The sequence below is a fragment of the Columba livia genome, chromosome 7 (genome assembly GCF_036013475.1).
Source record: "Columba livia isolate bColLiv1 breed racing homer chromosome 7, bColLiv1.pat.W.v2, whole genome shotgun sequence".
Lineage (NCBI taxonomy): Eukaryota > Metazoa > Chordata > Aves > Columbiformes > Columbidae > Columba > Columba livia.
In genome coordinates this window covers 10,484,861-10,507,670 of record NC_088608.1, presented here as the reverse complement: position 1 = coordinate 10,507,670, position 22,810 = coordinate 10,484,861, and the positions used below count along the sequence as shown (strand labels likewise).

The 22,810-nt window shown below is 43.5% G+C and overlaps 1 protein-coding gene across 3 annotated transcripts in view; it reads right to left on the bottom strand.

Annotated features, from left to right (window-relative positions):
• Positions 1–2,949: 2,949 nt before the first annotated feature.
• Positions 2,950–22,810, bottom strand: part of HEG1 (heart development protein with EGF like domains 1) — a 54,167-nt gene continuing 34,306 nt past the window's right edge. For all 3 annotated transcript variants that reach the window (XM_065070477.1, XM_005505090.4, XM_065070476.1), the window contains exons 14-23: positions 22,256–22,375; positions 20,580–20,674; positions 19,283–19,341; positions 18,660–18,820; positions 16,774–16,908; positions 12,241–12,283; positions 12,095–12,132; positions 11,465–11,552; positions 9,824–9,998; positions 2,950–9,170 (exon numbers count right to left, since the gene is read on the bottom strand). In XM_065070477.1, coding sequence (XP_064926549.1) covers positions 9,021–9,170; positions 9,824–9,998; positions 11,465–11,552; positions 12,095–12,132; positions 12,241–12,283; positions 16,774–16,908; positions 18,660–18,820; positions 19,283–19,341; positions 20,580–20,674; positions 22,256–22,375 — 1,064 coding nt within the window. In that variant the 3' untranslated portion in view covers positions 2,950–9,020. The remainder of the gene's footprint in view (positions 9,171–9,823; positions 9,999–11,464; positions 11,553–12,094; positions 12,133–12,240; positions 12,284–16,773; positions 16,909–18,659; positions 18,821–19,282; positions 19,342–20,579; positions 20,675–22,255; positions 22,376–22,810) is intronic.

The following is a 22,810-nucleotide window of genomic DNA, read 5'->3' as shown; positions in this document are numbered from 1 at the left end:
CTCCTTAAAATTCCTCTTTGACAGGGAGCTGACAGAAATAGGGAAGGGAATGCCTGGGAGGTGTCACCAAAGCCCTGTCTGTCTCTGCCTGGACAGCATCCACCCTCTGCCCCAGGTCACTACTGCCCTGTCAGCTTCGCCTCACACAATACACCCAAGAACTAAGCCTGAAGTCTTGCGCGAATACAGAATTTTAGTCCTGAGCAGACTGCTGTGAGCCTCCAGGGACACCCAGCACCCCTGGACACCAGCCATTTGGGGAGCCACAGCACGTGCTTCAGCTGGAATTGGTGTCTGGAGGAGAACAAACCTGTCTGTGGAAGGTGTTTGGCAGAGCTCTGTGCCACTGGTCCTCTGGTGATGTTCATCTCCCACATCTAGACTCTTCAGTCATCATGATACATCCCAATTTTCCAATGCTGCCTCAAGGTGCAACTAGACTAATCTAGGTCTTAAAACCTCCCTGTTGGCTGTGAAGTGAGTGTGTAGGACCGAGAGAACTTCCCAGAGCACTACGAAAAACAAGGGTCAGGTCTTCGGCAGGTGTAAGTGGTGCAGCTTTGCTGGCTACACTGGTTGAGGATGCAGTCTTGTACATTAAAACTGTTATTTACAGTGAATGCACATCAGGAGCGAGTGTATTAACCATAATTTTAGAGTTCACTTCCATTCTTACCTGATTGTTCCTGTTTATCACCATCACAGCTTTGAGAAGTGCAAATCTTCTGCAATGCAAAAGGCACCAGTTCCTCCAGGAAATAATGTGCTGAACAGAAATACACCTTCATATACCAGATATTTTAATCTCTACTTACTCTTCACTGTTGATTTTGTGAGACACCGGTGGTTTTCCCCGGAGAGAAGAGGGGTGACAGGCTGTATTGTGCCCCATTACTTGTCAATTTGTTGGGGAATTAGTAATAGAGATTTGATGGTTTAGAACAGAAATACAGAATTACGAAAAGAGGAGAACAGATGTCAGTGAAACATCAGGGACTCTAATGTAATTATTAGTGATGTTATTAAGCACATAGCTAGACCAGATAGCTGACCGTTAGTTCAGACAGACTTGCACAACCACAGTAGTTGTGATGTCATTTGAAGTATTACAGAGAAATCCCTTGCAGAAATAACTAAATAACTTCCCAGAAGCTGTAAAACCAAACTGTTGTGCGTCAAAGCTCGGATACGGCTATCAAGAACACTGATAAATTATTATAATGGAATAAAAAGTGTGTTATATTTAGTAACAAACACAGTAGTTGTTCTCTTTTCTTTATGTTCTTTTTTATGGCAGGAAAAAGAAGTAACAAAGGTAAAACGCCCTGCTTATCTATTAGAAGGCGCATAGTCCTGCACAGCCCATTTAACTGCAAATTGCATGCAATCAAGGGGCAGTCCTGCTGCCAGAAGACACGTTAAAGTAGGAGCAAACATCTTTTTATAGCTCATCATGTGTATCAGCTGAATTCTTCATGTGTATTTTTTCAATCCTGTTCCTTACTGGACTTCTATACGTTTTGCTATCTCATAAATTTGGTTCATCCATTGCATATTACATACACAAGTAGAAATATATGTTGTAATTAGCTAAAAGTTTTAAGAAAATCCTCCAGAAAGTCTAAATCAAAGTGCTATACATACAGATGCACCCAGATTCAGGGAAAGCAGATGCACTTTGCCTTCTTTTCAGGTGGTTCCCAAGATGGTTGAGGACACATACTATGGATGCATTCCATGGTCTCAGAAGCACTGGTATGCAAATCTGAAGTGGGCAGGACTACTAAATCATGTGATTGCCCATAACTGCAAAGATTTTTTACCTAGTCTCATGGCAATGCTGTGACCAGTCCTTTTGCACTGCCAATTTCCTTAAAAGATGTCAATGTCACTAAGAAAACAGAACCACTGGTAATAGTATCAGTAATAAAACTGAGGCACTGTAACAGTCCTGCTCTTGCAAATTAACACAACCTCAGGATTTAACCAGGTTACTCTCTGCTTTATTTTCTCACCAGGGTCTTACTAGACAAGAGCAGGCATATAACACAATTCTATACTATATCATCATAGAAAGTAGACTAAAATTTCAGGACATCCTGAGAAATATGTTGTAGAGTGACCATTTCTCTGCAAGTGGCACTCACTTCATCTAGGCAGCTATCTAATGCGGGGTCTTTTGACACTTCTGTCATGGGTGAGGGATACCTTATCATGGGGTGAGCTACCTTCTGTCTCTTTTCATGGCTATTGCAGGAGACATGGGTTCAAACTAGCCACCTAATTTTTGGTAGGGCAGATGAATTTCACCTTAGCCCCACCGATTGCTGTCGCAGTTGAGTGTTGCACTCCTTTGGAGCAACACAGGAAAAGATTGTCTCACATAAACGTACCTGCCATTCCTCCAGATATTCTTCCACATCACGCCTCTGTCCAGCCACCTGTGCTGGACACTGGGTTCATCTGGATCCAAGGTACCCTCCTTCTTCCTCTGAGAGACACTTGGATGTTCCTGTTGGCACGTAACAAGGTAGGATGGATCTCACTGTGGTCAGGTCCAGTCCCCTGCCCTCGCAAACAGCCCTGCTGCACCAAGCCCTTCATCCCCTCCCAACATGCACTCGCACACGCAAAAACACAACTTCACCAACTCTCTTGCATTTCCAGCAGGAAATTGATGCAATTTTTAAACTTCGGGTTGCTTAATGCTACTGAAATAAATACCAGAATTTGTATTTAATGTGAGCAGAAGTTCATTTAGCACAAATAACAGAAGATATGCATTTTCCCTGTGCTTTTCATTTTAGTTATTGAATCACTGAGCACAACCAGAACTATAAAGTTTCTTATTTTATAGATTAGATTTCTAATTATCATTAAAATCATCTAAAATTGCGTATGCATCTCTATACAGGGAAAGCTAAACACAATAAAGAAGCTGAGACAGAGTAACATTCATAGTTTTAATGTATTCTTTTATAATACTGACTAGAACGCCAGATTTAATAATATTGGATGCAGGTATAAAAATAATCCAATCCTTAAAAATTATATTTTGCTACTACAGTACTGTATAATTAGTGGAGGCTGAAAAATGATACAACTTTAAATAATACTGGTTTGAAAAATGTCCTCAGAACCCCAGCAACTGGGAAGCAAACATTGAGTGATACAGGGAAGGAAACACGGCAACGTCAAGAACATAAAGCAGGTTTACATCCAGGTTGATAAAAGAAGCACAAACAAATGCTGTAAATTTACCTTTTAAATAGAGCTCACAAGAGGTGAGCTTTACTACTGCAATTCTGAAAGCTGCTCAAACAAACCATTATGATTTTACACACCAGGTTTGACCTTCTGTTAGGGGAAAGTCCTATAGAATTTAACAGGGCTTAAAACAAATGACTGAGCTTAACAGAATTTCCTTTAAAAAAAGGAAACTATTTAATATTTTTTCTGGGTTTTTGTTTGGTTTTGTTTTGTGGGGGTTCTTTGTTGCTTTAGTTTGGTTTGGTTTTGTTTATGTGTTGTTTGGTTTTTATTTGTTTGTTGGGGTTTTTGTTTTGGTTTTTGTTTGGGTTTGGTTTTTTTTTTGGTTGGTTGGTTTGTTTTTATTGGAGACCTTTTATGTCAGGGGAATTGTTCAAGAGAAGTGTTCACGTTTTACTGTATTTCACATTACTTTTCCATATAGGATTTTGCAGATCTGGAGGCTGCCTGCTGCAGTCATTAACCTAGGCAAGACTCTCATCCCTTCTAGCATTTTACCAGAATAAAGACCATGGTACTTAGCATTTACCTACTACGTTTGAGGAACATCAGACACCCTCTCTAGGTTTTCCCTCAACAAGGATTTCGCACTCATGCAACACAAACTAGACACAGAGGAGGTGTCATCCCATATACCACCTTACAGTACAGAAGCCACAATCGCTTTAGATGTTTACTTCTGCAAAACAAGTAAGCACCTTCCATTCTTCTTTTTTTTTTTTTTTTAATTTTTACTCTTTCATGGATTTCTGTCCCGCTTTTCAATTGCAACAGTTCAAGGGAACAAAGAATTAAATACACCTTGCAAAGCTTCCACAATCTTACACGCACACAGTTCATACCCCTTTCAAAACTGGGAGATCTTGCTCCATTTCTGAATGAAAAGTAAGAGTGAACTGATGAGTAGTTCTTATCTGCGACTGCAGAAAGCACCTCTATGTCCCTAGAAGATCTTACACAATAGCAGGTTGGCTGATCAGTAAAACAACTTCACAAAATTCACATTCATTCTCTTCTTGGACCTGTTTTGTTCAATCCCACATAATACAGATCCTGCTCCAGTAATACAGATACTTTTAAAAAATAAATGCAACATGGAAAGCCAGCAACACTATCACAGAAATAGGCAGAACACAGAGCATGTACTACACACTGGTGACCCTGGTGGTGGAATAATTCAGGCCTATAAAAAACTTCATTACAGTCCATGTGAGAGTTACCCTGGTCACTATAATAGATGCTAGATTAGGACCTTTGTGTGCAAAGAGGAAAAAACATAAGTCAGCATAGGAAGAGCATTTAAGTAAAATGCATCCATTCTTGTTAATTTAATGAAGAAAACTAAAGATTAAACATCACTGTGAGGGAATGAGAAGTCCAGCTGGATTTGGAAGAGATATGACCAGTGACCAGCGTTAGAGACAAGTCCTGGGGAAGCTCTTGGTGTGCCTGCAGCAATGTCCAAACTGCCCTGCTGCTCGCTCCCCTCACGACAAACAACCTTTACCAGTAACGGAACAAACAATTTTGCAACAACAAACACCTCTCTCTAACTCCTATTTATTGCTATCTTAAAAGCATTTTACTAGTGCTCAGTGCGGAGGCAAACACATTTTAAAAGACTGGTCACAAGGGATGACTCAATACATGACTGTGACAGTGGCACTTACTGGAAATGCTACAGCAGCAATGAGGTTCATTGCTGCTGTGTCACCCAATGCTTTAAATGCTGAGGGCAGAGGGCATCCAAATGCCCGTCTTGCTCTTTCCCCATATAACCTAATCTGGTGCTGTGAGGTTTCAACAGTGTGCAAGAGCCCCCTGATTCTTGCAGTGCAGCTGGCCAGGATAAGCAGCAGCACTGGAAATCTGCACATACAAATGTCCCTTTGACTGACCCCTCAAATCAGCGTTTTTCTGCTCTGTTTGCTGGGACTGTCTCTCCTGGGCTGACTGCCGGGGGTACTTCTGTGGGTGAGGGGCTTTTGTCAGCACAATCAGCAGAACACCACTGCAGCAAACATGCGCCTCCCATATATTTTCCTGTCAAGCAACAGAATTAGCACTTTTTCTCCAAAGTTGATAAAAAATACACCCACACAACTGCCCGTGGGCCCTTGACGACTGCTGCCCTATCTTTCCACAGCAGCCAAGAGCAAGAGCAAATTTCAGTGCAGTGCTAGTGTAGTTTTTCTTCCTTTCCCCACGTCCGGCTGAACCACTTGCATCCTCCTTACAAGAAACATGCCACTTCTATCTTATCCTCTTGGGCAGTAGAGAGCAATTCCCCTCAGCAAAAACATACAGTATGATCAAAATTTTCAATTTGGGGGAGCCAGAAGTAATCTAAATAGCCTGAGAAATAAGCTGCATTTATTTAGACATGCTATAGGGAGTTAGGTACTGAACAGAGAGGCATCTGCATTTGAAAGTGGGCTTGAGGGCACGTGAAGACACCTCTCACATCTGACAGGAGCGATAAACCCCACTCCACTCCCAGAGAGTGCTGAGTTTATGGCAGAGACAGCAGCAGACCTTGGTGGAAGCTTGAAGAGAAAAGCTGCACAGAAACAGGTCACATCTGTGCCAAGGCTGGCCAAGCCCATCGCTGCTGGGATGTGGCTGTAAATAACTACTGTAAAATAACTGTCATGAGTTATGTCAAAACACACGGCACAGCAGCCAGACTTTCTGCTGTGAAGATGGAAGCATCACAGCCCAGGGAACGGCTGGGCTGGTGGAGGCCACAGGGTCTGAAGCAGCCCGGGCTATATCTGCCAGCTCCGCAGAGACTTCCTGCAGCACCCTGTGGGAAAACACCTCTGCTCACCCCGGCGCTGACATCTGCCAAAGTCCTCTCCTGCCTGCTGAGCGGGGCCTCCTCGGACACCCAGAGAAGGTGCTGCAGGTCAGAAGAGACCCTTCTCCTCCTGCATTGGCTCCATGACCCTCTTCTTGCCAAAGCTAACAGAAAGGTCAGGATGCAATAGACACATTCTTATAAGAAATCTCCCAAAGTTTATGTGCTCTAGCAGAGAGAAAATTTCACTGTAATAAAGTTTTCTCATTTGGCAAAGTCCAAGAAAATCCTCCCGAGTTAACGGAGACTCTTTCACTTCAGATATAGCATTAAGAAGAATTTGAAGATCATTAAGAAATGAAAATTAATTACTTGCAAACTTTCATGTAATCTCAATTACAAATAGTCCTATCTGATTTCCATTCAAATCCCTTGTGATCCACAATTTGCTGTGAGATACAGACCAGGAAATTTGTTCATACAATCCCTGTTACTCTTTGTATAGAAGGATTTATCTGCAATTGTGAGTTAGTATTTCCTACTTTGTCATTTGTACTTGGCACACGTAGGAACATTTCCCAGTCCTTGAACTAACCAAGCAATTAAATGCATTTGCCTATAAACATGTGCCTAAACTCCTCCCTATCTGATGAAACACTGGCACGTGGTTAAATCCTATCACCATTGCTGGGATACCCTTCCTTTTTGCTAATCTGCTTTAGCAAATAGAGGCAGATCCCAGTGCTCGTCTATATGCTTTGGATTTACATTTAGCATGAATGCCAGATACCCCCATTTGTTTTTTTTTTTCCTGTAACACAGACAAAATCCTCCTCTGTCCCATGGGGAAGGCCATTTCTTCTGTCCCAGGCACTCTCAAAAACAGAGGCAACTCACATGCACAGAAGTGACCCTGCCAATGTCCTCTTTGAAGGACCCCATGGCACAGCAGAGTCAGGGCCCTAGTTCACATCATCCAATGGATCCTGTGTAATTAAGATATTGGCTGCTAACAAAAGACAAAAGGGAGAAGAACATCATTCACGGACTAGAAACACTGATCAGCCTGGCAGGGAACACCTAGTTTACCTGTTAGACTATTTTGGATACTGTAGCTAGAGTTCTCCTTAAATATAGCTCCTTTGGCAGCTGTACTTTCCACAAGCATCCATTCATTCCCTCCCTGCAGTTAAGATAAGCTGTGTACTACCACCTGCAAGGTTGATTATGGATCAGACAGACATGAACTTGCATGTATCGTCACCATAAAATCATGTAAGTGCAAACCACACTGTCCTCGGCAGCCTACCTTATGAACTTGCTTGTAGGCAGTGTCTCTTTCTGAGCACTGCAAGGGAGAAGGGAATATTGGACGGTATGTGCCCTTCGGTGAAATTAGCTTAGGTGTGCACTACAGAGATGGTGGGTTAATGGCTAAGGAATTGTGCTATTGGTTTATCCTCACACAAGCAGCCACCTTGAATTAAAAGCACAGTCACATGCACGGGAAGGATCCGTATCTGGACGGGGTTTGGATGACTCAGGTTCACACAGCCGTAGGTGTACCACATAAGTGGTAAATATGCTTCATTAACAAGATCTCTTTCAACACCCAGTTCAGATCAGGATACAGTCCATGAGCTTTTAATCTAATCTTTGGTGAGAAATGTAATATCTTACATTCTTCACCTTTTGCCACAGTGATTAATATGAAATAACATACCTAGGTGAGGAAACCTATCTGGTTTGAATGAATCGAAACTATGATGGAAGAAAGCAAAACCATTCAACATAAGTGATCTTTGTTGTGATACAACTGAAGGCATCATGTTTTTCTGTCCCTTAAATGGAACTGACTGCAGCGAGCCTCATTTTCCAACATATCAAAAGCCTCCACAGCACCAACTGAAGTCAATGGGGGCTGTGGAGGCTTGAAAACTATGTCCCACCTGCAGTGCCCAGAATTCAGGTTCCACCTGCTCAACCAGGGCTATAGCATTATTGCTCCTTCACAGATTCTTTGTAAAGAGCACGCTGAATTCCCAGCTCATGTTTTTCTTTCCTGTGAGCAACCATTTAAAATGATATTTCTGTTTCTACAGGCATTTAAAACCCTGCAGGGAAACAGAGCCCCAAAAGATCCTACATGGAAGCACTATGACGGCATGTAGTGACATCACTTCTGAACAATTCTGTCTGACAAAACAACAATGTACTTGGACTCTTCCCTATGTACAGGAAGTTTTCAAAGTGGCCCATAGGATCAACTGTGTCTTTTTCAGTTAGAATTGCAGTGGAATGACTAACTTTCCTGTACTCCTTGGAGACAATCAGCCCACGAATTCAGCCAACATTGTCAGGCGCCAGGCTTCAGCAAGGACCCAGCCATCTGGAGAACTTCTACCAGTAAGAACATGAGGGCCAGAGGACGAGCTAGCTTGCCTGTCATGTACGAAACAGAAAGCAATGCAGCAGTGGAATAAGTAGACAAACTTGCCCTACCAAAGGAGTTACACAGTGAGTCTTTGCATGAAGGCTGGCTAAGACAACAAGCACAGTCAACAGTGAGCATGATCTGTAAACAAAACACTCCCTAGTGGTATTCAACGCAGAGTGCTGGGCACAGTTCATCTGTCTGTGCTGATCCATGCTTGCCATGTAGCGTAAAGAGTGGAAAAAGCAGCACAGAACAAATCCGGAGTACATGAGTTAACTTCCATCTGGGTCTTTCAGTGATGTGCATCTTGAGTCATTCCCTCCTCCTTCTTCCTGCTGCTCAGCAAGTGTAACTGTTCCTCAGGACAGCAATGCTCGGCGTGGAGTTCAAAGTCCTTCCTGTTAAATGGGAAGAGTCAGATTGATGTGGGCGGAACCACCCAGGAGACAGATTGTACCTGGGGATCAAGGGCCACAAAATTGTGTTGATCTTCTGCTCCCTCTCCACTCCCCACTAAAAATAGTCTCTTCTTCTGGTTTCATCACTAATGAAGGATGGATTGTATTGTCCAGGGTAGATGCATGAATGTCGAGATCCAGGCAAACCAGTGTAGGGAGGATAAAGTCCATTTCTTTCCAGTTCAGGATTTCTCAGTCCAGTTGGCTGTATTAGCAAAAAAACAAAAAAGAAAAGCGTCTTATTCTCACACTCAAATCCCCTTTCAGGGACAGCCTTACCACCTTTCCCAGCAGTTATTTCAGTAGCTAGCAGGAACAACATGATCACTAATGATGTCCATGACCCGGAAGGAGTTATGCATTGCCTGAAGGGATTATTCTGATTGTTCTGATGCAATCTAGTTTCGACATCTTGCCAATTAGCAGACTTGAAGTTTACCTAACTGACTCCACCACGTGCAGTATAAGTGCACAGTTAATTTTTAATCCAAGAGAATTGTGCTGATGAGCTCAGGAATCGAAACAACTCTCATGAAAATGATGTCGTCACAGAGCCATACTTAAAGGAAACTCTTCTAGAAAATCAGAGTTAGTGTCCTGCTTTGAGTATTACTTGGGAGCACTTCTCTCCCCATTAACCATAGTTACCTACTCTCCCAACACAGCCACTTGAATTATATGTCAAATACAAAGTGATCTGACCTTCTTTTCTCTTTCCTTTTCTTAAGTGAATCTTCTGGGGAAACTCAGTTGAGGAACTTTCATGTCTAAGACCAGGACTGTACAATCCTTTTATGCAGTAATGTGTCTTTGCTGTAGAAGGCACAAAAGGTTAATAGCTAAGCTATAGATAGATACCGAATAATACACATCTGTCATCTGCAACAGGTTCTTGGTGCTTCCATTCTCCTGCATCTCGATGGTCTCTCTGCCCCATTCCTGTGCCCGTGGGTTCTTCGGATATTCAGCATATGGTGACATCTGGAAATCTCCACTCTTGAAAATGAGTTTACTTATGTCATTTTTATTCTTCCTGTTTATAGAAGAATGAAGGAAAGTTAAAACATACAGCTTACCCTGCAATCTTGTATGCATTTCTGATTTGATTTCAGGAGATTTATTTCATGTTATGAACCTTAACTGGGAACAAAATCACTTCAAAAGGGCCATAGTCCAATCTTCTTCTCCAAGGCAAAATCAGATATGAGGACAGATCATGCTACCCAGGGCATTACCTGGTGGGATTTGAAATCTCCAAGGATGGAGATGGCATAACATCTCTGAGCAACATGTTCCACTGCCTTACTGTCCTCTTGGTGTACGAGTTTTTACCCTACATTCACTTTGAACCTCTTCTGTTCCAACTTATGCCCATTGCCTTTTAAAGGTGCATGTGTTCACATGAGTAAATGCAAAAGTAATGGAAATCTAGGAAGAAAGAAAAATGTATGGGAGCCCCCATGTTATTCAAGTCTCCAAGTACATAATTATAGCGCTTTTGGGCACTATGTTAATTCCTAAGAAGGAAGACCTGCAAGCTGCCTGTCTGAATGAGACCAAATGCCCCTACATGACTACTGAGTCGTATGAGCAGACTTTGGCAACACTTCCACTTCAAAGCAAAGTACCTTCCAGGATGTCACATAACCTGCCAAAAGCCAGGAGTCAGTCTTTCCCTGCACAGATCTGCACTCTGGAGCCTGGAGGTATAGTTGCCATCACATGTCCTGTCCGGGGCTTGCTGGCATGCCCCTGGTTCAAGACACGTGGGAAGAAGTGCACACCTCTGTGCCGACCCAACCACAACCACAGCTACATTACTGATAAATCCAGCTGCTGACTTTAGTCAGAGAGCTTTGAAGTCCTAGATTTGGGGTTAGAACCCAGGGCAGAGGGTGTTACCACAAGGCAGCCCTTTTCAGGATTTATAAATCATAAATTAGAGCTTTCTCAGCAGCACTTCTTGCCTCTAGTCTGAAACTACATGCTGGTATGGGAACTACATGTGTACATGTGTGTGTGCTCATCTGAGAGGGAGAGACACACAGAGTGAGAGCACATGCAGGACTTGTCCATAAAGGAAAATGAAAATAGCCTTAAATACACTCAAACATGACTTCAGCAATGGCCAGTAACCCCTCCTGTTGCCTAAACTTCTCCTTTCTATTTAGCCTGCAGTTTTGGAGGCTGCTCCCTGGCTGCCTTACAGCTCTGAGAGGGAAAGACTCCTTTGCCTCTCCATCCTTAGAAGACATGATTGTCAGGCGCATCCTTAAGAGACACCGAGTCCCTTTTTTTAGCCTGGTTGCTGGAAAAAAAACTATATGTCCCAAACGAAAGCACAACATAATACTTTAGAATCTCTGATTAACCTACTCGCTTAGCTACCCCATGCTTTCACCTATGTTTTGGTCCTTCAGGGTTCATGTGTGGAGCACTAAGTGTGGTGTAACCCAGTGAAAAGACGCCACACAAGCCAGGGCTGGTGGCAGTACCTACCGGCAGCAGGTGACAATCAGTGCTATGCCCATGATAAGCAGAAGTCCCCCTCCTGCAGCCGCGATCACCACAGTGATGAGCTGATACGCTACAGAGGAGAAAGACAGAGACTCACTTAGAAACAGCGATGTGGTTGTAAATACTGATGTGAACACATCCACAGTCCTCATGCAAAGGGATTAACTGTTGATTTCCCATCTTCTCTCCCTCTGTAAGCAATACTGCCTTAAATTTTCAAGTGAAATGGATGGAGTTTGTGATCTGCTGAAGGAAAACAAGCTCTTGTTTCCCTCAGGGATGGATTCCCTTCACCAATAGATCAGAATAATTCGAACAATATTTCATGGATTCAACTCCAAATATTTCGCTTCAAGAGCGCCCTCTATATGTGCTATCACGACAGAGTATACAGAGAAAGAAGATTGCCTATCCTTAGGAGATAATATGAAGTCAACTTTGTCAAAGGAGGTCAACAAAGTAATTTTCAATAGAAATTAAGAAGAAAAACCCCACACTGACAAGAGTGGCATGTAACTACTGTATTTTAGGCACAGTAATTTGCAATTACTTGTTTCAAATTTCCCATTTCTGACACTGTGGAATTCAAAAGAAACAAAACTCAGTACTTACGGTTTCCACAGTTGAATCCACCTAAACCAAAGGGGCAGCTGGTAACAGAAAACAAGAAGGAGTTTCAGTGGCTCAGTTGTGCTGATAGGTCATCACAGCAACATTAAGAAGGACGATGGGGTAGAAGGGCAGAACGGTCACCATACCTCACACAGGTGTCGTTTTCCAGCTTATATCCATCTTCACAGGCTAAAAGCAGAGGAGAGAGAAGGTCCGTGAGCACCGCGCAGTGGTGCCGGGCAGCATTTCCCTTCGCTGCTTCCCACCCCAGCCTCACCACAAACCACCTCGGGGACCAACAAGCCGGCACAGCAGGAACACAATGCACTCTGGTGTGATGCAATATCGCCTCTGGTTTAGGCAAAACACCATGCACTTAAATTCACCTCCCGCTGGCTTTGACGGGATCATTTCAGGGCTTCCTGGCAGAGGGTAAGCAGCTGGTGATGTGATTCCCAGCAGAACAATTTTTTTGCCCAAATGGAAACTCACTGCCTACTTGTCTTGCTTCCCACTAAATAGCAGTGTAAAACACCTGCGAGTGTCTCCAAGTGTTTATTTTGAAACCTCATTTTAACAGTGCTACTTTAGAATTGGATACATGTTATTCGTTGCTTTCAAATGTTAGTGCTGCAACAAAATGTTATGCAAACAGTCACGGTTAACCCAAAGTGATATGTTATGCTTTGCCTCATGAAAAATGTCACCTTTTTAAATATTTGTTTCAAATTTGGAGCTACATCAATTTTTAAAATATCATATTTTACTATAGAAGATAAATTTATTTTTTTTACTAGGCTAAACAATGCAGAAAAACTGCTATGTACAAAATGTGGGTAAAACCCTGAAACTATTGCTTCCAAATAACTGCTGTGCTCAAAGACAGCAATCTCATCACCGGAATTAGCTGAGAAAATTGTGATGAACAGCAAAGGTGAGGATACATTGAACATACAACTGTAAGCTTCAAACTACTGATAAGATCACCACTTTTCTCAGCAATACTCTCACCAGAGCTCCTGCAGACCCCCTGCCTTTTGCGGAGGCAGCGAGGGTGATCACCTGAGACAGCTCAGAGACCTGGGCAGGAGTGACACGGACTGAGTCACTTTAGGCAGAGGGACAAGCCAGGGCTGGCATGTGCAGGAGCCCTCAAGAGTCTGTAAGGCATCACCCAGGGGGCTGGGAAATCCCTGCAACACACTCCACAGAGGACAAAACTAGATTGTTAAGAAAAATAAAACATGCCTATGGATTTTTTTCCCCTTAAGTCCTTTTCCCTCTGCCTTGCTCTCTAACTGTAGAGACAACCCACAGCCGAAAGGTCTGGTGGTCTCTGGCCCCAGCAAGCATGAGGAAATTTTGGGGGAGCAGAGGAGGCTTCCAGCAGAGGTCCCAGATGAGCCGCAGCAAAGCCTGTGCCTCCTCTCCTCCTCCACAGATCCCAGCACATCAAATGCCTTTTCCCCTCTGGCATGGCTCACGACTGTGTATTTTCAGAAGCACTTAGCACAGAAGGGGAGGGAGGAAGAAAAGACAGACATACATGCAACTTTGTCTGCAAGGACGGGCTGGCAATATCATATAGTAAACCAAGAGGGAGCACTAGTAGTCTGGCTGGATTTAGAAGTTTATGGCTCTTCCAGCACCAATAACAAGTGATATTGATGCCAGCAGGGAGCAATATGACTGTGACCTCCCCCTCATAATACAGGTCATAGAACTTCTCTAAATTTAATTCCAGTCTCAAATCAGATAGTTGAACTGGAGCGACATTTTAGAGAACTAGCCAAGATTGATTTTAATATTTTCAGTGACAGACAATCAACCGCAACCCTGGGTCAGATGCTCATAAACTTAATTTCTCCAGCCACTAAAAACATTCACCTTCTTTCTGGTCTGAATTAACCCAGTGTCAAATTCCAGACTTTGGATGTCTTCTTGCTATGCTGGGAAAGGTTATATGATTACATTTATCCTCCTTACCATCACATCATCTTCCTTTAATATAGCCAAGGGCACTGAGATCTTTGAGTCTCCCTGGTTATTGCAGCTTTTCTCTGAATGTTCACAGGTTCTCTTTGGCCCTTTTGACTTCTCATTCTCAGAAAAAGATGTCACCAGCCCAAGGATAACAGAACTTTTCCTCTTCTGCCTGCCCATGCCCCATAAATGCACCCAGGGACCATATTAGCCTTACAAGCCAGACCTCTTCTTTACCCTCCAAGCTCCCTTCACAGCTCTGCCCAAGCCCCTGTGATCCAGGAGACATGACCCACAGTGTGCTTGGCACTCTGCCCTTGGATGCCCAGCCTTGCTTGTGGTCATCCTGAAATGCCATTTGCCTATATCTTATTATACTAAGCACCTTGTCACTAAACATGCCATTTTGCCTGTGGGGTGTGTGGGTGCAGATGGGTGATGCATTCAAATTGTGAATATTGCAACTCTGGGCACAAACATGCTATAGCAAATGGCACCAGTGGTGATGGGGAAGCTGATTTCCATTGCAGCTGGTCTTGTACCCCCTTCTCTGCCCTATATAGCCTCACTACTCCTCCACCACCTCTTTGCTCAATTTTTTCTCCCAGAGCTGGGGATGGTGAGGTTCTTTACATAGGTCCCCTGTTGCAGCTCTTCATGATGCTTTTTGTACTGCATTTATTTCTCTTTCTCTAAGATGGTTTCTTTGAAGTCAAGGGAGAGACCAGAGATAACCAGACAAGAGATAAGAGCCTCATTCCAACAACAGCCAGGGCAAGAGCAGTAAATCCCAAAGGATGCTTGCCTGGCTCATTCATAACAAAGAGCCACTGACAAAATAGGACTGGATGGGTTGCTCCTTTCACTCACAAAGGAGACTGAAAACATTATGGAACAAATTTTCTACCAAAGCAAGGCAATAATGAAATCTGCAGTGGATCCCCCCTGCCCCACAAGCTCTCCCAGCCGCACCCACCTTCCCACGGGGGAGACCGGATAGGGCAGCACAATAGCAGTTTCCCTCTTTGCAAATACTATAATTGGAGTTACCGCGCCACATTTTCATGACCCACAATGAGGGTCGGATACTCAGGAGACCTCAGTTCCTGTTTAGTCACTAAGAGGACAGATATTTTCTAAGAGGCTGGTATATTGTATGCTATATTTATCAGAAAATAGCCCTAGGTGCCAAACAAGGGCCATACCTTGGCTTTTGAAAAAGCCTCTAAAAATCTCAACCACCTGGCTTACCCAGATGGGAACAAAGTGATGCTGAAAATCTGGTATTTTGCCCAAGTGTGGCGCCATGCATTCGGTGCTACCCTCACACCATTGCACTGCAGCCTAAATCCCACACATCAAATCTATCCCTCGGATACTCTCAAGCTGGTCAATAAGATGTTTCCTACTCCAAGCAGAAAGCTGAAGGTGGAATTGAGGCCTCACTGTGTGCAGGCAGGGTTTTTTACATTTTGCAGAACAAACAAGACCCATAAGTAGGGAGTAACCACATTTACACAAAGTTAGATCTCTTACCCTTCTGCAACCATCTCATCTGAGTTCCTCACAGTCTTGCAGGTATTTATCTTCACAACACTGCTTGGCAAGGGGTATGGACAAGAAAAAGGGAGGAACTCGCCCTGCATCCCCATTGTCAATGGTGGAACAAGAATTAGGCAAAAGCCTCCGGGGCTTCAGCTCAGCTACATAGCCCCTTCTCTGCATCTCAAGGGTCAGTGGAGATACTCATAGAAATTCCTCATGGAAATCCTTCCCCCAACATATAAGATGAAGGGAGAGAAGGAAAACACATAGGAGAAAGGTTTAGCCTGGAGCCACAGAGCAGAGGAGAGGCAGAACCATGACACAAGACCCAGAGATGCCCATCTGTGAGATGTCCAACCCAGAGCCTGCAGAACGTGAGTTATTTCCAGGCACATTTTTGTCACTCTCTGATGATATTTAGAATCAACAAAGCATCTCCTTCTACTTCAACAGCAAACCAGCAGACACTGTCAGAAGCAATATATAACCACTGTTGCAATTCTGACGGATACGTCATTAGCAAACTGCGTTTCTTAAGAAATCCTACAACAACTGCTGGAACTAGGGAATGTACACCCTGATCCTACAGAAGTCATTTTGACCACTGGCACATAGACAAAGACCTTGTTTAAAATGTAACAAAACCAAATTTCATTATATAAGGAGTACCTAAAAAATAACATAAGCCTTAAGCTTAAAATTTCTATTAGGAACCCAGCTGAAAAATGAATTAATAATAATTTTCAGATACTTCTTTCAAAAATATCGATGATGTATTAATACAAGCTTGTGAGCTTCAAGCACTTCTCCTAAGTTCGCTGAGAGTTCAGACACAATCAAAACAGGCAAAGCCACACGTCATCTCTGCTCCGTGCCACTGAACTGAAGCCCAAAGCAGTTGGGCCCCTTTCACCCTCTCCTTGATCACTGTGACTCACAGCGTGCTCCAGAAAGAGATAATATTATTCCTAGAGAGAGACTGTATCTCCAGTGTCTGCTGAAAAGTCCCCTAACTAAATGAAAGAAACCTGAGCTGCTAACATTTATTCATAATATTGAGCTTCTTGCATGTGCAGACATACTCATTTCCACTGGAACAAAAAAAATTAAGCAAAATTCAGGCAAAACACACACCATAAAAAGAGCAATACCTCTGCAGGAGTGGTCCATCTTGTTGTATTTGAAGTACCCACTTTTGCACTGGCAGAGGGCAACCCCATCGAAGTCGGTGCATTCGGATGTTTCCTTGTCGCACTCAGGGTCTTTCTGCCTGCACAAGCTGCCAACTGCCGGGAAGAGGCGGCCAACATCAGCGCAGTTCTCTCTGAACACACCGTTATACACATTTGCTTTCCCCAGGCATCACATTCAGCTCATGTGCTGCTTTAATCTCTCTCTTTTTTTTTAATAATATTTGTTCCATTAGGAGCCAGTCAGCATTACATTATGTCACAATTTCTTGCATATCTACCATCGTTTGTACAGGCAAATAGAGGAGGCGAATAATAAATGTTTCAGCTTGGAGGCAGAAGGAGAAATGGAAAAGAAAAATTTGGTTTGGCTCAAGCTGAAAGACATTCACTCCCCGAGACAGTTCAACAAATCAATTTTTAAGTTCACATCGAGCAAAACATTTTGCTCAGCCTAAAACAATTTTTTTCCATTTTAATATTAAGCACTGGATTTTTTCATTTTTCAAACAAAGAATTTGTCCTTTCATTTACATTACTTCGAAGCGGTGCTTTACTTTAGAAAGACAGATTTGTTACAAAGAGCATTCAGCAAAACTGTGGGTAAATTATGGAAATCATGTCACCGAATTTACATTTTTTACTAGGAGGTCAGACTAAACAGAATGAACAAACGAAAAAATATTCATGAGAAACAGAATTTTTTTGAAAACATGTCACTCATTTGGCACTCACCTTTTATAAACCACTCCCTGTTAGATACATCTTTTTTGTTTTAATCTAACATCTTTTATTTTAAGTACTTACATAAGAAAATAATTTGTTTCTTATGCTGGTTATTTCATGTTAGAAGTAGACTTTACCAGAAGTATTGTGTCAGAGTTAACAACTAGACAGAATCTGAATGGGCCTACCAAAATAATTTAATTCAATCCATGGTGGAGTGTGGCTTTAAAACACAGCACGTTAAAACAAAAGCACATGCTAAATTTCTCATCTTCATGCTTACTTCACCAAAATGATCTGAGGGGTTTCCCACTAGACCCAAGCTAAATGCTGCCACCCTTCATCCTCAAAGCCAAACCCCGAAGCCTCAAACCCCAAAGTTGCAGAGCTCCTTGCAGAGGCCCGTCTTCCAAGGATGCTCACTGCCTGCATCCCACTGGTACCTCTCCTGGCTAAATCTCCACTATTGCTCCCTCAGAAAGTGAGGACCAGGAGGTGGAGGACACTGGGCCACCAGCACCGATGGGGCCCACCTGGAGAAGGTCCTGCACACACTGGTGTGCTTCTCCAGGTCTCTCTGCTCCATACCCACGTTGCCCTTCAGCAGGTAGAGGATTCGGTACAGAAATAGAAAGCTCTTAATTGTGAGCTATTTTTACAGCCTGCAGCACTGAAATCTGGCAGGCAGAAGAGCAGAGCTCCCCGCAAAGCCTCCAGCAGCTCTAATCGACTTGACTGGGGGGTTTTGTCTCTTGGCTTTCACGCTGTTTCCCCAGCTCCCGGCTGCACAGGCAGAATAATACTTATGTTTTTTTGATCTGGGCAAGGCCCAGTGTCACATCCCAGAGATGAAAGGCTGCCCTACAATGCCTCTAATCCTGTGCCGTACCGTGTTTTCACAGAGAGGCAGATTTCTCACACATGTGGCAAAGATAAGGCTCGATATCTGCATCCCTTTTGTACTGCGGGGCTCTTAAGATGACTCCCATTTAAATAAGATTAAAAAGATTCAGAGGGGTTTTTCTAAATGCCAAAAATCTTTCTCTTTCTCCCTGTTATAAAAAAAGCCAAATAAAATATCCTTTTCCCTTCTCATCACAGTCCCTCCAGATGCCATTTACCTCTGTGGAGCGGTTTCAGGCTGGAGATGAACTGGCAGGCTTCAGTGGGGGATTTGCAAGCTCGAATGTAGCTTTTCACACTGCTGACAACATCGTAGAAAGTCACGTTGGATGCTAAAGAGAACGTGGATTGCACTGAAACATGCACAAAATTTGCCTCCCTAACAGAAAACAAAACAAAACAGCCCTGAGTATCACAGGTCAGTCTGATGTCATCATTAGCATGTTATACATAGGACTCTTATTAACACAAGCGATGCTTCACTCAGACACAATATTGCACACATACTGAAACAGCCGTGCACTGTAAAAGACCTTAAAAACAGGACAAACTTACAGACAGAGAGGTAAATTTGGGGCTGGAAGGGATGCTGGTGGGTCACTTTGAAACCAGCCACAAACCCCTCCAATAGCAGCTCACAAGCCCATGCCAAGGCTGCTCAGGCCAGGAGGAGGGTACAGGGTGAGCTGGGCAGAGCAGTCAGGCATATCCCCGTCCTGCACGACCACTGGGCCAGATTGCATCATGCCCAGAACAGACTCAAAATGAAGAATGTGGATCTCAAGTTGAAGAACCCAAATGCTTGAGTTCCTCACTTTTGCCCTGGTAGCCTTCGCCTTACCTGGTCACCTTAACCGTGGAGCGGTGGTAGCCTGGCAAGCCTGACAGTGCTGCATCGAGCTGCAAGGAAGGAGAGAGCAGCTGTTAGTGCCCTGTAGGATGATGGAGGGAGGCAGCCCAGTGGGATGCAGCTCAGGCCAGCCCTTCCAGGTCAACAACACCATCCCCTGCATTCACCAGAGCTGCCTGACGAGGCTGAGGGAGCTCTGAGCATCCCAGTAGTTCATCTGCTCAGTAAGAAAGATGTGCCATCCTGTTGCCAGCAAGGGACAGTTAAAGTCATCATCACACACCCTTGGAGAAGAATGAAGACCAGAAGCCAGCAGGGAGAGAGCTCTGCATGAGGCTGAGCTCAAAGCAGCACCCTCAGAGATTGTGCATCTTCTAAGGAGCTTCTCTCTCCCCAGATCCATGCAGTTGTTTGTGCTCTCTCCCCAGCACAAGCCATGCAGGCAGCACAGAGACAATTCTCCCCAGATACCCTGTCTCCTTTGGTGACATCTCCAAATCACCTACTCCAAAAAGAGTTGGAATGAACTGCAGCCAGCCCCAGAACTGCTAACAGGATGAACTCATGCATGCAATGATCTGGCGAAATAAAGCATCAGAGATGTACCTATCCCCATCCCAGGGATATTTTTGGATCAACCAATGGCACTGAGTATGGGGAAGTCACAAGGTGACCCAGCACTTCCTTTGAACTGATCAAGTAACATGTGTCTCTGACAGCGTGGCTGGAAAACTCCACCAAGAGGAAGATACACTTGGTTGGGCACTGCTGCTGCTCCACTTCATCCCACAGGGTTTGGCTACAAGCAAGATGGCACCAGCTGCAGTCCAACACTTGTCCCAGCAGGCCAGAACCATCAGATTTACTGAAGAACAATGAAGCCCAGAGTTACTGTTTTAATGTTTGAGCTTGGAGAAGCACTAATGCCCTTCCAAGGTCTGGAAAAGACAGTGCAGCCTAAAGGATGGAGGCTACAGAAGTGTGACCCCAGCCTCACCTCTTCACAAAAGAGCTGTAGGATTTTCTGTACAGATGTGCTGTCTTAAGCCCCACAGGAGACAGATCTCGCACCTGCCGGGTTGACAGCCTGGGCAGGGCAGGGGAGAGAGGTATGCCAGGATTTAAAAATGTACATCTCACCAGTCTTACTTACACTGGACCAGGATAGTTTAACAATTTAAAAGGCTAAATCCACACTATAGAGCCTTGTGGCTTCGCATAACAACCATAGGAGGAGCAAAGGGGACCTGCCCATCAGCAATGCCAAAATCTCCAGAATGACACTCACCATCGCCAGGATTTCACCTTCGACATGGAGGAGCTCTGCATACTTCCCATGCGTAATATTAAGTTTCAGGGGGACCTGGCCGATAAACATTCTTACTGGAAAGGAGAATAAGACAAGTTAGTTACAGCACATGCCCCCGTGGCATGTGTAGCTGCTGTTTCATCTGCCTTACATGAGAGGCTGCCTGCATGGAAAACCCCTTCACACAGCGGACAGAAAACTTGCCCCTGAGAGTCACTGCCCCGATAAAGCAAAGACCCTGTGGGATTTTTCCCAAGGGTTTCTGTGATGTCCCCACAGCCCCAGTCAAATTCCAGAGCTCAACGCTGCTGAACAACCAGTGTTTCTCTGCAGCATTCATACGTTTCTAATGGAAACACAAACTGATTTAAAAGGATCTCTGAACACAAAAAGAGTTGGGTAAGTTTATTAGCATAACAGTTTCAGGTATCCAAGCTATTTGAAATAATTTGGGGTAAAGGTGTTAAATCTCTTCCCCCTCCCTCCCATGGAAAGAAAGCAAATCAGCAAGTCAAAATAAAGCACTGTAGAAAGGACAGTTTCATTTTTCAAATTGTTGGACAGAATGAGCAATGACATTTGAAAAGAGGTCCAAAAGATGCATTTTTCCATGCTTAGATTCATACTTGATTCATGGCAGCAGAATGCAATCATCCAAATTGTCCAGACTTAGAGAGATAATATCCCTAAATCTTGGATTAAGTGTCACGGGATACTTGGTGGAAATTAGAACTCAGAGCTCCAGTTTTATGTTCCACCAGAAAAACAAATATGGTTGCAGACAACGTTATAAAGCCTCCCATTTTTTCCCATCCACAGAGCCTATCTTCACCACAAATTTTATATCGGACAGCTCTAATGTAACAACTCTGGGTAAAAATAAGATAAGAATCACCCTTACAGTATTTACATAATCTGCCTGTATCCCAGTTCAAGGCATTATCAAAACAACTCTCTAAATTAGAAGCTGTCACATTCCAACTTGAATAAATGTTTCAAAACACCCTTCAGAGACGCCTCACTCATGTTTCCTCAGCAAAATTTCCATGCCTCTAATCCTTGCTGATTAAGGGTCAGAAGAAATTCTAAGAAAACAAATTCCCCTTTACAATGGGACATTGTAAGTCCTTGAGATTGAGAGTCTGTAATTGAAAGGACGGGGTCAAAATCTGAGTCCCAACTAATAACTGTGCTGCAAGAAAAATGCTAAAGGTATGAAAGGAGACCTTGATCTTACAAAGACTTTCATGGCTACTTAGCTTTCTGCACATGGCCAATCCCACAGAAGCTCCATGTGTTTCTCCTAAAGGGTTTGCAGAGCCGGGAGATACCGATAAAGTGCTGAATGCTTTTTGGGGGTTGTAAAACACATTAGGGACAGAAGGGGCACATCCTTACTAACAAGTCTGAGCCCATCATTCTGTTGCTGTGTTTTTAAGAAACCTTTAATCACTGTGCCTGCTCCCCAGGGCACCCCAACATGACAGGTGTTAGACAATGCACTTGTATAAACACTATGAGGTTCTTGTCAGAAGTCGTGGTTGGGAGGAACATTAAGCTCCTGAACTAGTCCGAGCCTAGGTTAATTTATTTTAGATTAGAGATAATTGTTTCCATCTTTTTTTCCCCCTGGTTTTTCACTTTTGTTTTCTTACCTAGATTGCACTTTCCTTTTTCCAGCTCATATCCAAGAGGACACTGACAGATATAGGAGCCATGGGTATTGTTGCAGGTGGCCAGTGCAGGACAAGGGTTGGAAAGACATTTATCCACATCTAGAAAAGTAGAAAAAAAAAAAAAAAAAGCTATAGTTAAAGAATCACAAAAAATCATCAATGGTTGGGCTAAAAGTGATGAATCTGTCTCCTGTTCTGTGACCCCCTGAGCATTATCAGATGCTTCATTGCATCATTTGCACTTACTGTTTATCCTCTTCTTAATTATTCTGTTGGAGCTGAAAGAATAAATACAAACCACTTTCTCTTGAATATTCATTCAAAAGCTCTTGGGATGCAGTGTTGATTCATGTTAATATGAACACCCAGCTTGCCTACAGCACTGTTCATCTGCACATCTCAGGGTGCTTTTCAAAGACAAACAACCATACAGTTATGGATGGAGAGATCGAAGAATGGACCTTGACAGCAAGAGCTAGACATGGGAGCATGGGCTCCTCACCAAGGTCCTGCCCTTTTCATCCAATGCCTGTT